The sequence below is a fragment of the Rhamphochromis sp. 'chilingali' genome, assembly GCF_963969265.1.
Source record: "Rhamphochromis sp. 'chilingali' genome assembly, chromosome: 10".
NCBI lineage: Eukaryota > Metazoa > Chordata > Actinopteri > Cichliformes > Cichlidae > Rhamphochromis > Rhamphochromis sp. 'chilingali'.
Genome location: NC_137937.1, coordinates 25,154,980 through 25,168,752, shown reverse-complemented (window position 1 = coordinate 25,168,752; position 13,773 = coordinate 25,154,980). Strand labels below are relative to the sequence as shown.

Here is a 13,773-nt window from a genome sequence, read left to right as displayed (position 1 = left end):
GGCCTGCAGGGCAGCAGCTTACTAGGATATAAAGCCACAGCTCTCATCACGATAGCACAAGGAGTATCAATAGATTCGCTTTTACGCACAGTCGAGGGGCCTGTTGGTTTTTACGCACGGCAAACCATTAAGGCCTCTTTGGCACAGTTTAGTTTTTACGCGTTTGTGAGAAATCTTAGGTGTGACCATGACTCTCTCAAGTGAATTTGAAGCTTCACAACATGCCGGATTGCCTATACAAGAGGATGCGATTGACATAGTAGGTGAGGATGTCCACTATCGAAATGAGTGCTCTACGGGTTCCTCAGCAGAATCTGGTGCGGAATTTGACTCTTCAGAACCAGAATCGTCGGGGGAAAGCGAGAACAGTTTCTGCGCAGACGCACCGGCGTCAAGGAAAGCCCAGAGCAGCTCGGTAAAGCCCCCGTACTCCTACATTGCTCTCATCACCATGGCTATCCTGCAGAGCCCGCTGAAGAAGCTAACGCTTAGTGGCATATGTGACTTCATTAGCAACAAGTTTCCCTACTACAGAGACAAGTTTCCCGCTTGGCAGAATTCGATCAGGCACAACCTCTCCCTTAACGACTGTTTCATCAAGATTCCGAGGGAGCCCGGAAACCCGGGAAAGGGCAACTACTGGTCTCTGGACCCTGCTTCGGAGGACATGTTCGACAACGGCAGTTTCCTTCGCCGGAGGAAACGGTTCAAGAGAAACCAGCCCGAGTTCGGCAAAGACGGACTGATGTTTTATTCCAGCTTTAACTGCTGCCGGCCGTACGGACACCCATATAGCATAACTGGCCAGGTAAGCCACACGGCTGCCTCTTCTATTCGTTACATGCCCCTGCAGGAAAGCATCATGATGCCTTCCTCATCCTACCACCTCCTACCACAACCCCTGAACAGCCACGGAAAGTGCGTTGGGCCTAAAGACTTAAGAGCACAGCTTTGCGCAGCAGAACCAGCTGAGCCGAAATCCGGCCCACAGGCAAAGTGCTCCTTCAGCATCGACAGCATCATGAGCAGACCCTCTTCTATCAGTCAGCACAACTCAAATCCACAGCAAGGCCCGCACGGTGCTCTCGGTTACGGTCAACTCATGCCTGGCCCTGCTGCCTGTTTGGTTCCGACCCTCCTGCAGCCTTCAAGGAATCAGTTTTGCCCTCCTCCCATCCTGAGCACTGCTCCTTTTATAAACGAGCACCTCAGACTGTCGTACCCTCGTTGCTGAACCCTTTGAAAACACTTTACAGTGTCTGTATGTTTGGCGTAGCTCATTTCTTAAAGAAATGTTTTTTTTATTGCATGATATTTATGTGCGTTATGTCTGTAAATAAGATGTGTTGTAATATATTTGTCAAGGTTGCTTCAGGGGAAAACTTCGTCAATGTGAATGTGTTTTTTTTATTAAGTAACGTGGCAAAATAAAATGAATATGTGGGAAACGATTGCAAGTTTTGTTATAATCTGAGTCAGTGCACAGTGCTCGTAAGAGCTATATGTGGATTTACTCAGAGCAGAAATTATTGTTTGTGTGTAAGTTTGAAAAACACTTAGATTTTCTATATTTCTGTAGTCTTTATTGATATTTGTACCTGAAGTACAGGTGATGCCAAACTTTTATTTTAGCTACAGCAAAAATGACTTACTATAATTTAACTGACAGTATTTACCGTAAGGGTTCAACATTGTGTTGGCCTGCTTCCTCTTGATCAACTGAACTCACTTGTAGTCTGCAGGCTACAAGAATGATGAAAAAAATCAGGTTTTATTAAAGTAAGTCAATGTCAAATTATAAAAACACATTTCCAACCAGGAAATGAATAAAAGCTATACAAACGCAGGGCTTAAACTCGCACTGGTCATTGCCGATAAAATAATGAAACTCACTCAAATGAAAGTTAATTAGCAGGTTTTAGAAATGAAACTCTGTATCCCTAATTGGTACTCTCACGTTTACGTGTTTCATCAAGTATACAAAATAATAATAATGATAATTAAAAGTCACTTTTTCCATTCTGCCTCAAGGTCGCACTGTTTCCAAAATATTGGAGCAGATGTTAGCGCACTGAAGTTGGTCCGTGTTATGGGATGGGCTACTTAAGAATTTACAGAACACCCAGAATTCAAGATCTATCAAAACATTTTCAATTCAGAAAATAATAACAATTAAATAAAAACGGTACACTCTGATACTTCTAGATTTCTGTGACTATAGTAATGGCCTGGGTTAGAGTGAAAAGCACACACACACACAGGCGTGTCCGGTTGCAGACCGGTGCCGACACAATTCCCTTTTGCCATCAGTCAGATGTCTATTTTTGGCCGGAGGCTCAGCTGATTGTGAGTCTTGACGAGTCCACCCCTCCCTTATTTTTTTCTTCATAGTCAGTTGTTCAGGCTTATTAGAAGAGGGAGTTGTCCGCCAGCAGAGGAGGAGAGTGCTGGTGGCTGCTTAGCTCAGCCAGTACTATAGGATGCGACTCCTGGCTTGGGTCGAGGTGAAAACATTTTTGATTGGCTGTTTCTTGTCACTATAGCCATTTCGTCCCTGTGTAGGACTGCTGTCACCGCTTTTTTCCTCGACGGTGGGGAAACAACCTTTACTTCACTCTAGACTGACAAGTTGCATCTTTGAGCTGTTTCTATCGAACTTATTTTTGTACTCAGTGCTGTAAACTCCTACAAAACAAAACAAAACAAACAAACAAAAAACTCCACCAAACTTGCTTGATTGGTTAAAGAGGATGGAGACGAGCCCGATCCCGGTGGTGACGGTCCAAACCGCCCCCTTCGAGGACCAGCGGCCCGGTACCAATGGACTGCGGAGGAAGACTGCGGTGTTCGAGGGGAAGAAAAACTACTTGCAGAACTACATCCAGAGCGTGCTGTCCTCCATCGACCTGCGGGACCGACAGGGTTGCACCATGGTGGTGGGCAGCGACGGCCGCTACTTCAGCCGAGCTGCCATCGAGGTGATAGTGCAAATGGCAGCTGCAAACGGGGTAAGAATAGGGCGACCACCAGTGTCATGCATTTGTTCCTCTCTGTCAGCATGCAGGAGTCACTTGTAACCAGCAGTAATGTTACTGTTCTGCTCTGCGTTGGTGTGAGTTACTACAAGCAGGCTTAAACGCTTTTAGAAAAAACACTTCTTGTTGGAATGGAAGACCAGCGGAATAATTATTCAACTTCACCAACAAACTCAGGATGTTAATGTAGCCTATGGCTTCTTTTGACCTGCACATATGTTTAAATCATTAACACAGAGATGGAACAATTCACTGGGCTGGGAAATTTAGGGTCATCAGATGTTATTCTGCTACTTCTGGTGGGACTTTGGGAGTTTTATAATAAATCAGAATTGTGCAGTCGCTTATAGTTTTTTCACATTTGCAGTAATTGTTGATACTGATACATACAAACCTGCTGAATTGAATTTAACAAGTCAGCTGCAAATAGGTTAAAATAAGAAGACAAAGTGAGGCACTGAGGAGGAAAGTCCCTGCAGCTCTTAGGCTGTGAGATCTTTGCAGTTGGCTTGGAAAAGTTCCAAAGGAAAATTGGAAAGGAATATAATTTGTTTTGGGGATCAGTGCGTTTAAAAAAAAATTCTTTCTGCTGGTCCAGCCAAATGTCTTCTGGTGTCAGCCTTATCAGCACTTCCATCCATCCTGCTCTATTTTCCTGCCTACGTCTGCCCCCCACCACCGCTAACACACTGCCTACACCTCTGTGTTCAATCTATCAAGGGCTAAGTCTACATGCTGGGGATCCTCTGTCATACTGCAAGGAAAAGAACCAGAAGGATAATAGAAACACTTGCCAACTACCCACCCAGTGCATGTGCTGTCCTTCTCAACACTGGTTACTGAGAAGATTCCATTTGTTAGGGCTTTCCCTCACTTTCTGATCTGTCCTTTATATACACATGCAACATCCCGGATGTTTAGAGGATGCCAGGAGAGCAAATTCCTCTCCAGTGAGGACAATTTTATTTAGAGAAGGAGAATTATGTTGGTGGTATTACCACTTTAGTATAAATAGAGGCGTAGTTCTGTTATTTAGGCATCCTTCTAGAGGGAGATCATTTGCCTTTTAAAGCAGGCAGCCAATTAGTCGCCTGCAGAATGACAAGATTCTTTGGGACAGGAAGTGATTTTTAACTTTTTGAAATCAGGAGAGAAACAAATGGATTGGATTTAAAAAAAAATTCAAAGCATATGTTTGATTGAAAATGGAACAAACATTTTTAACATTTTTTACAAATATGTTGCATTCTGTTTTTATAAAGCATTATGACTCTTTTTGAAACACAAAGATATTATATTATATTATGATTTTAGACCAGGTGATATCTGCCATGATATGAAACCATTATTGCTTCTCACTAATATTGGTGATGCACAGATTGGTCGTCTGGTAATTGGCCACAGTGGGCTCCTGTCCACCCCTGCGGTTTCCTGCATCATCAGGAAGATCAAGGCCATTGGAGGGATTATCCTCACGGCAAGTCACAATCCTGGAGGCCCTGGAGGAGACTTTGGAATCAAGTTCAATGTGGCAAATGGAGGTGAGGATTTAGAAAATACATTTGCTTTTCCATCTGACTCTTATTTAGAAATTTTAAAGTCAAAAATAGAAGTTTGAGACAATTTGATTTAAAAAATATATATATTACAGCAAAAATTAATGCTAATGTTACAACTTGGCTCCTAGGCCATGATATAAAATGGAGTGTGATATCAGAATTGACAAATACAGGTGATTTGTTAAAGATTTGTTAAAGATTGGTGCCCTAGATTTGTAAAAAACCTAGGGCACCAAATAAAACTTTAATAACATTACAAGTTTCTCTAAGCATGCCTTTGTGCCACACCTTCTCCTGGATGGGCAGTTAAGTAAACTCATGCATGTATCCAAAGACTCTTGCACTGCCAGGAGTTGTAACACCAGTGAGGGATGCATTTTTCATTGTCTTTGTTTCTCTGTCTGGCAGGGCCCTCTCCAGACACAGTGATGGAGAGGATCTACCAGGTGAGCCGGACACTCGAGGAGTACGCCATATGCCCCGATCTCCGCATTGATCTCTCTAGGCTCGGAAGACAGGAGTTTGACCTCGAGAACAAATTCAAACCTTTCAGAGGTACAACATTCGTGCATGTTTAGTTAAAAAGCTTCTCTGCATCATTCTGAATTCTTCAGTGTTATCCACAAGCGTGGATTTTCCCCCACATTGCTACAAACTTTCCTGTTGTGTGATGCTAGTAGAACCCCTCTTTCTGTCACTCAAAATGCACAGAAAAAAAACATACTCTCATCCAGTACTAACAGGTTCTTCTGTCTCTATCCAGTGGAGATTGTAGACTCGGTTGAAGTGTATCTACAAATGCTACGAAACATCTTTGACTTCACTGCCATTAAAAGTCTCCTCACAGGACCAGATCAGCCTAAAATACACATAGATGCCATGAACGGAGGTCAGTTCATCAGCATACGTCCTGTAAGCCCTGCACTGCAGTTACTGTTATTCATATTATTCTGCTAACTTCTACTCACCTTTTGCTTTGTTACAGTGATGGGCCCCTATGTACGTAGGATTCTGTGTGATGAGTTGGGAGCTCCTGCTAACTCTGCTGTAAACTGTGTACCTCTGGAGGACTTTGGTGGCCGACCTCCTGAGCCCAACCTGACTTATGCCACCTCTCTGGTAGAGTCCATGAAAGGAGGCGACTTTGGCTTTGGGGCGGCATTTGATGCAGATGGGGTAAGCCATTTGGTTGAAGTCCTACTCCAGAATGTGCAATCATTTATTCAAGACTACATGGGTGTAGTGGTGCTGAAAAGCACTGCACCCATGGTCTGATACTTTCAAGTGTACCATATAATAGTGGTTTACACATTTGCTTCACAAATGAAAGGTTGCTGGTACAATTCTACCTGAAGACACAAATCCACTTTGGGGGTTTTGTCAGGAAAGGCATCATGCATAAAACTGCCAAGTCAAACAAAACAACAGTGCTACCTACTGTGGCAATCCACTGTGACAAGGGAATGGCCAGAAGTGGCTTTTAATGTAATTCAGTAATCACAGAGTGTGTTGCGTACCTCTGTTAATGTTTGGTTACCGCAGTAAACGCTTTATACAAACAAGATTTCCTGTTTAAGTTTCAAATTAAAAGCCCTCTATTATTTCAGGAAACAGAAAGGCTTCACTGTTTATATTGTGAAACATGCGCAAGACCTAAAGAACTCAAACTCAAAGTTTTATTAAAGAAAAATTGTAATCTTAAGCTTACCTCTGCCCAGGACATTCATCCTTTGACAACTGGCTACTAATTTACACCGGAAAAAAGGGAGCAGGGAGAAAGTTACATAACCGTAGAACCAATTTCTTACATATAGATAATTATTTTCTGCACAATGACAAAAGTCATGTAGGATGTCTTCTGGGCTGTCTTGAGGGGAAAGCTGCTTCAGTACTGTTTGCCTTAAAAAACAAACAACCGTGAAAAAAACAACAGATTTAAGGCGACATTTGAAACGTTTACACAGACCCCCAAGTTATTCAAAAACTGGATAAAATAACATGCAATAGGATGACCGGCAATTTTCCACTAAAACCTATTTTGATCTGTGTTGTACTGCAAACACTCTTATTAACCAGGACAAAGGAAGAAGTGCGCAAAAATTAATAGGTAATACTCGAAATCACTTACTGTACATTTTAGGGATGTTTCTGAGGTCTTATTAATCTGTACTGCACAGGAGGATGTTCCTAAAGAACATTATGAGCTGCCCCCTGTGAATTGTCCAGTATTCCTTCAACTGGATTTGGCTTAAAAGGAAATTAAAATACAGGGATTGGAAAATGCATGAAGAGATCTTTAGTAACTTGGACTCCTGCAAATATCCTTCAAAATTTGGTTTAATAAGTCATTTAAAAATATATTTTTAAAAAGAAACAGAAAATACTGACCTGAGTGTGCGCTGGGATCATATTTAAGAACATATTTAAGTGGCTGTGGCTGTTTTAGTTCTCATACATACATAATATCTCTAATAATCCATAATATTAAATAATTAAATAGATCCTTTTTGTGGTATTTACATGCCATGTTGCTCCACAATCTATTCATTCATTTCTTTAAGCCTAGCTGACTTTTATTGCTATAAAAGCTAAATCCAAGATATTGACTCCAGCCAGAGGCAGCAGAGAAATCCTTATTTATTTTTTATTTGTTTATAATTGCACGTTGATTTCAGGAGTGAAGGCAATGGGTGCAAAGTTGCAGTGCATGCACAATAATCCAACGGGCGTCTCACTTTTTCCACAATGTCATCCAATAGACATTTATTCTGTATAAACAGACACAGGCACACACTGTTTGCTTAGTAGTGTAACATCAGGAGAATTACATCACATCTGCTCTGTTTCTCCCCCAAGGATCGGTATCTCCACTGTGATTAGCACCGGTGGTTATTATCATACTGGGTGGATGTTTCTTTTTTGGGGATATATAGTAACCGATATCTTCTACGCTCCCCACAGTAATAATGAATCCTGGGGGGTGGGGGGATAGTACTGAGAATTTGTTACTTGTACTGTTCTATGTTTTGTAACCGTCTACTAAAGATCATTTATAGTAATGTGAATGTTTGTGATACAAACGCACTTTGTCCTTAAAGGATGTTGTTTCTTATGTTTCTTCATTATCAGTAACGCTCATGAAAAGACCAACAATGTTCTAATCAGTGTCTTAAATGTGACAGCTTTCCTATCCCTTCAGCAGAATTCAGCTCATTACTATTTAAGTCATTATTTGGCGAGTTCAAAAGTATTTACGGCAGCAGGATGGAGTGCTGGGGACCGACTCAAAATAAACTAGAGTTGCTATATTCATTGTAATGAAGGGACATACAACAATGGTGGCCTGAGGAGAATTAAGCAATTTGTTTTGGTCTTTTTGTGGGGGTTGTTGGCAATACATGTACTATAAAAAGGGTTAATTAATGCAGTTATGCTAACTAACTACACAGGACTCACAAAGCACTTTATGGTTTTGTCGTGTTCTCAGGACCGATACATGATCCTTGGAGAAAATGGCTTCTTTGTGAACCCATCGGACTCAGTGGCCATCATGGGTGCTAACCTCTCCACCATCCCCTACTTCAGACAGTATGGCGTCAAAGGATTTGCTCGAAGTATGGCCACCAGTGCTGCCCTTGATAGGTACCACACACACACACACACACACACACACACACACACACACACACACACACACACACACACACACACACACACACACACAATCAGTAGATGTAAGAAGTTCTATAACACCACCCACACTCTTCCTACAAACTCCTGCATCAGTCCAGTCTCCGGAGAGGGACGACACCCACTATGAATAAAGCTGTGAGATCACCCCCCCCCCACACACACACACACACCAAACACACACACACACACTTACTCACCCCCCTATAAATACTGTGTGTTATGTAAGGGTAAAGCTAAGCAGAGGGTGGTGAGTGAGAGGATGTGATCACCGCCAAAGTCATCTCCATTAACATTGTTCCAGCAGGAGAGATCCCGGCACAGCACCTCGCTGACGCTTCTGCAGAATGCTGCTCAAGGGAGCCGTTTGATGAATGATGAATCTACTATAGTTGCTAAAGACTATGTATATGGATGGCAGTCATGAAGTTTAGCTGTTTAAAATGTGCTACCTAACTACATTAAAACATTTAACATCCTGATTTAATATTTTATAAATAATAGACCTTATAGAAGTGCAAAGATTTCATCCTCCCTTTTAGTAACTTTCAACACAACCTCCTTTTGACCCCTGCCTATATTTATTTAATCTGACCCTCTACCAGAAGAAGCGTATAGGTGCATATTTATTTTGTGTCCATGAACTAGACACATTAAAGATGCACTAAAGTGAGGTAATGGACTTCCAAAAGCATTTGGACGAGATTAAGAAAGTAAATCACTATTTTCAATATTTTACATTATCCCGATGAAGTTACTCTTAGCTCAAAAGACTCCTTCCTAAAAGGGTACTTGATGAAGAGAGGCCTGTGGTGGGCAGTGATGTGTCACACTGTCTTCTTAAACCACCATGTGTGATTTAAAATCTAAACAGCATCCGTGAAATTTATTTCATTTATTCATGTGTGTCTTTATGTGTGTGAAAGAACTAATCCTTTACTGTGTGTAACTGCTGAAAGGCACATGAAGTGATGCTATTACCAACCCTGATCCATCTGGGTTTCACAGTTGTGAGAGATGCTTAGAGGCAGTAAGAGAAACAATTTTGTCATTCCCCCTCCTGAATGTGTAAGTTTGCTAATTTACAAAGAAATTATCTGATCCTTTCCTCATAAAGAATACCGAAGATGGGTCATGAATCTGTCTTCCAATATGACAGTAACCCAAAACATAACGCCGTAGCAGCACATTAAGGTCATGGAGGGGCTTAGATGCTAGTCCCCAGACCTCAACATTATAGAAAATGAGTGGAGGGAGCTAAACTTGTGAGTTGCCAAGCAGCAGCAAATAAATCTGGTGATCAAAGGTTTCTTCACTGAGTACTAAGTCATTTTTACTTTTGGATAACACTTTTTTCACTCAATGACATTTAAATCAATTTATAACTGTTATGTACTGCGTTCTTTTCTGGATCTTTGGTTGATATTCTGTCTCTCTCCATTAAAATGAAACTACAATAAAAATTAGAGAAGGATAACTTTTTGCGAGCAAACTTACAAATTCAGCAGGGGATCAAATAATTATTTCCCCATTGTATGCGAATTGGAATTTTACGTCACAGAATTGCTGGTTATCTTTATTTACATGGTGCTGTTGCACACTAAGGCAGACAAACACACAGACTGCATCCCTTGATATTGCACTACTCCTTGCCTAAGGTCATGTCTTATGATGTTGAGCCCTAATAATCACACTGAATGAGTTGCTTGAAAGGTTTGCATACACTGGCTCCCCAGTCAGCTTGGCCTCATCACACACACACACACACACACACACACACACACACACACACACACACACACACACACACACACACACACACACACACACACACACACACACATGCACGCACACACACACACACAGGCTGATACCCAAGACACAAATGTCACATGTCCCACTGCAACCCTGAAGCGCGAAGCAATGCCTCCAACACACGCTTTTCAGTTCTTCTTCTAATATTATCTTTATCTCTCGTTGTCTACTTTCTGAGCACTTGCCCTTTTGTATTGATGATAGTATGCATTTATCTACTGGAAACTTTAATTTAGTTGGGAAGTAGAAGCAACCTTATAGATAATACTTAACCCACTGATAATATCATGCATAATAAACTGCATAACACAGGCTTTTGATTTTTTTCACGTTTAACATGATTTCACTTGATTAGTCGGACTACATCTGCAAATCTGTGATCACTTAACTGGTAATTAATGACACTGTTGCTGACCAGTGTCACTTTGTTCCACTCTTAGTTTCACAACTGCCGCTCGTATGAGCGTGACACGAGTTCGTCATGTCACACTCATGTTATGTATATAACGGCATGAACCTGATAAACTCGAGAAAGTGTTGAAGTGCTTAGTAGTGTGAAGTCGGACCCTGGAGTCTGTCCAAGTGTGGGCTGTTTTAGGAGACTGTGTGTATCTGTGTTCTGAGTGTTTAGACTGAGGTTCCCTCCCTGCTATGTGTTTAAAGTCAAGCAAACTGTGTTATAAAAGCTTTGATAAATGCGATGGTGTATATACTCTGTGCGCTGATGTGTATGTTAGTGTGTGTTAACAGAAAAGACAGAGAGAAAGTGAATGCAACTGTTTTCAGATAAGCAAAGGAAACTGACTGGATTCAGGTGGACAGGAGGCTGGATTTAAATCTATCACTTTGGTTGGAGTGTGTGCGTGGGTGATTTTATGTCTTTGTGCACATGCTATGCAAGACGCGGTGAGGGAGGAAGGGAAAGTGGGTGGGAAATGTTGGTAAAGGAAACATCTGCCTCTCTTTTCACAGTTCCAGGGATGGAAGGATGTAGGATTGAGCCACTGGTGTGCGTGTTACGATCATGAAATGTGAGCTCTTTTACTGATTAGCACGGCAAAGTAGAAAGGTCAAATATTTGATGTTGTGCTGTAGCTAAACAGTTACAGAAAGCTGTTAATGACCGTTGGCGTTGTGGTCATCGGGATTGTTTTTGTGCTGAGGAAAGAATTAGTAATTAAACCAAGCCACTAATTCTCTCTAGTGGTATTGCATGATGAATAAGAACCTAAAGTGATTAAAACCTTTACACAGTACCTTTTATATTTACTTTGACAGAGAACATTAGGAGTAATTGACCTCGACGCTGTGCCGGGTAACGCCATACAAGGCCACTTAAATCAGGTCAGGCAGGGAGAGCAGCATCAAGAACACAGAACTAGGCAGGCAAAGATAAACATTGCTCTAACAAGCACATTTATCGCCTGATTTACTATGATCGATAGCAAATATATTCTTGACACAGCTTTGCAAAATCCTAGAAAACTGTTTTGACATTATGTCACAAAGGTATGTTGAGATTGGCACTCCAAAATAGCTATGACCACTTCCAATAATTATGCTAAAATTAATTTTAAAGTATGTTCAGCTCTGACTTGTAGAGAACTAACAGAAAAATCATGGAATAAAATGCCAAGAGAGGAAGGTAGGGAGAGACAGATGGCTTCAGGGTCGGGGTGGGATTACATCAGGGAGTGACTCAAGATCCCGTCTTGTTTCCAGTGATTATGGACAGGTTGACAGAGAAGGATTCCTGTGGACTATGATGTTCACAGATAACATTGTGACTTGCAGTGAGAGTAGGGTGAAGGTGGATGAGGGACTGGAGGGGTGGAGGTGGAGGAATGAAAGCAACAGAATCTGTGTACAACTGAGACAGAGGAGGATGGAAAGGTGAATATACAGTATGTACTGAGTGTCAGGGGGGATTTATGACTGATAGTAGTAGTAAGAGTGAAAGGGGAGGGTTACAAGATGGTTGTAAATATATATATACATATGATATATGATATGTGGTGTGGCGATGGTAGTGCTGCCAAAAACAGGAGGCAGAGCTGGAGGTGGCAGAGCTGAAGATTCTTAGATTTTTGTTGAGAGTGACCAGGATGAATGGATAGGATTAGAAATGAGTAGATCAGAAAGACAGCTCAGATTAAGCGATTTGGAGACAAAGTAACAGAGCCAAAGTTGAGATGGTTTGAAGATCTCAGAAGATGGACAGTAAATGCATTGGACAAAGGATGTCGACAGGAGGAGAAGAATAAGATCACAGAGAAGAATGTGTGATTGCTAAGGATAGGGATATGGAAGCAAATGATCTGCTGTGGTGCCCCCTGAAGAGAGCAGCGTAAAGAAGAAGAAAAAGAAGTTCAGCGTTGAGTTCCGTGGCAGCATTATCAGCAATTAACATTGCATTTCTGCTTTGACTACTAAGGGTTATTGGTTCGGGTCAAGCTCAAGTAATGCTCCGGCATTGCTGCTCTTTTAGCCTGAGCCCTAAATCCAAACTGAGGCGTGAGGGTGCTGAAGGCTATGTTTGGTAAAATGTCAAGCCAAAGCCAAAAGCTGGCCTTATTTTACTTCACGGATGTAGAGAAACATCTTCACTCATTGTACCTTCCCCCTCCGCTGGGATTTACTGAGGTGCAAGATAAAGGTTACTTAGTGTGGGTCATATTGTAAGCGTGTGTGCAACAGAGGTTCCAGAGAGTTGAGATGAAGGAAAGTGGACATACCTCCTACCTGCTCAGTTATGAAATTTCTTTCCAGCTCTAATCTTGTCGGAGCAGAGCTTCCAAACCATTCAAGACAGACCTGCTCTAACTTTCCTCAACTGCAGCTCAGTGTTGTCACATCCTAGAATGAAGTTATTTAGCTTTGTTCATACATGCAAGGCTGGACTTGCTCATCGCTTCATGTATATTAGAAGATTAAATGTAAGTAAAACACAGACAGTAAACATCAAAATAATCAACATCCAAAAATAGAACTTCCTTAATACCCTAAAGAAGGTATTCACAGGGAAGGATAATATAGCTAATAATTGATTGATACTAACCATTTAAAAATACTGTATATTATGTGACCGACTTTAGATTCCTTGCCTGTAAATTGTCAACACTAGTGTGAGAAAATGAACTTTGACTGGAGAGCATTACAGTTTACGGCTCACACCTACACACGAGGGGATTGCAGCTCTAAATAGGCCTTCCAATTTCATTCCTTGTGTCTCCAGACGTATTAATCTGCCAGGTTTTTTTAAAAAAAAATTTTTTTTTAAATCTCGTCAGAAGAATCCAACATCCCGGTTATCCTGAGACATTTTATTATATCTGTTTAAATGCACTTGTACAGTCATTCTAGCACTGTGTGTTCAAGAAGTTGTATTTTAGTGGAACTGGAAATTTGATCTTAAAACCTGTTCTTGTTTGTGCTTTATCCCTGAGGATGTATGGATGTGAATGCTATGCATGGGTGTGTGTGCAAAGCTCTGTTGGTGCAATCATCAAACTTGAGAAAGCACGATTTGCTTTATTCTCACATTGTTCGGACGCTACATTTTTGCAACGTTGCATGAAAGCCGAGCACTGCTACAGTCAGTGTCAGTGCTTATGTTGGCCGTGGACGTGCCGTTCAAATCCCCCAGGGATCAATAAAGTATTCTGATTCTGATT

General features: G+C 41.4%; 2 protein-coding genes across 2 annotated transcripts in view; both read left to right on the top strand.

The window, feature by feature from the left end:
• Positions 1 to 44: 44 nt before the first annotated feature.
• foxd5 (forkhead box D5) lies at positions 45 to 2,002 on the top strand. The gene has a single exon (XM_080893606.1). It carries the CDS (start codon positions 188 to 190, stop codon positions 1,232 to 1,234), a length of 1,047 nt encoding a protein of 348 aa, XP_080749732.1. The 5' UTR covers positions 45 to 187; the 3' UTR covers positions 1,235 to 2,002.
• A 390-nt stretch (positions 2,003 to 2,392) lies between these two features.
• Positions 2,393 to 13,773, top strand: part of pgm5 (phosphoglucomutase 5) — a 30,174-nt gene continuing 18,793 nt past the window's right edge. Inside the window, exons 1-6 of the mRNA XM_080893603.1 lie at positions 2,393 to 3,008; positions 4,414 to 4,576; positions 5,003 to 5,149; positions 5,358 to 5,483; positions 5,580 to 5,770; positions 8,082 to 8,236. Of these exons, the coding sequence (XP_080749729.1) occupies positions 2,751 to 3,008; positions 4,414 to 4,576; positions 5,003 to 5,149; positions 5,358 to 5,483; positions 5,580 to 5,770; positions 8,082 to 8,236 (1,040 nt within the window). The 5' untranslated portion in view covers positions 2,393 to 2,750. The remainder of the gene's footprint in view (positions 3,009 to 4,413; positions 4,577 to 5,002; positions 5,150 to 5,357; positions 5,484 to 5,579; positions 5,771 to 8,081; positions 8,237 to 13,773) is intronic.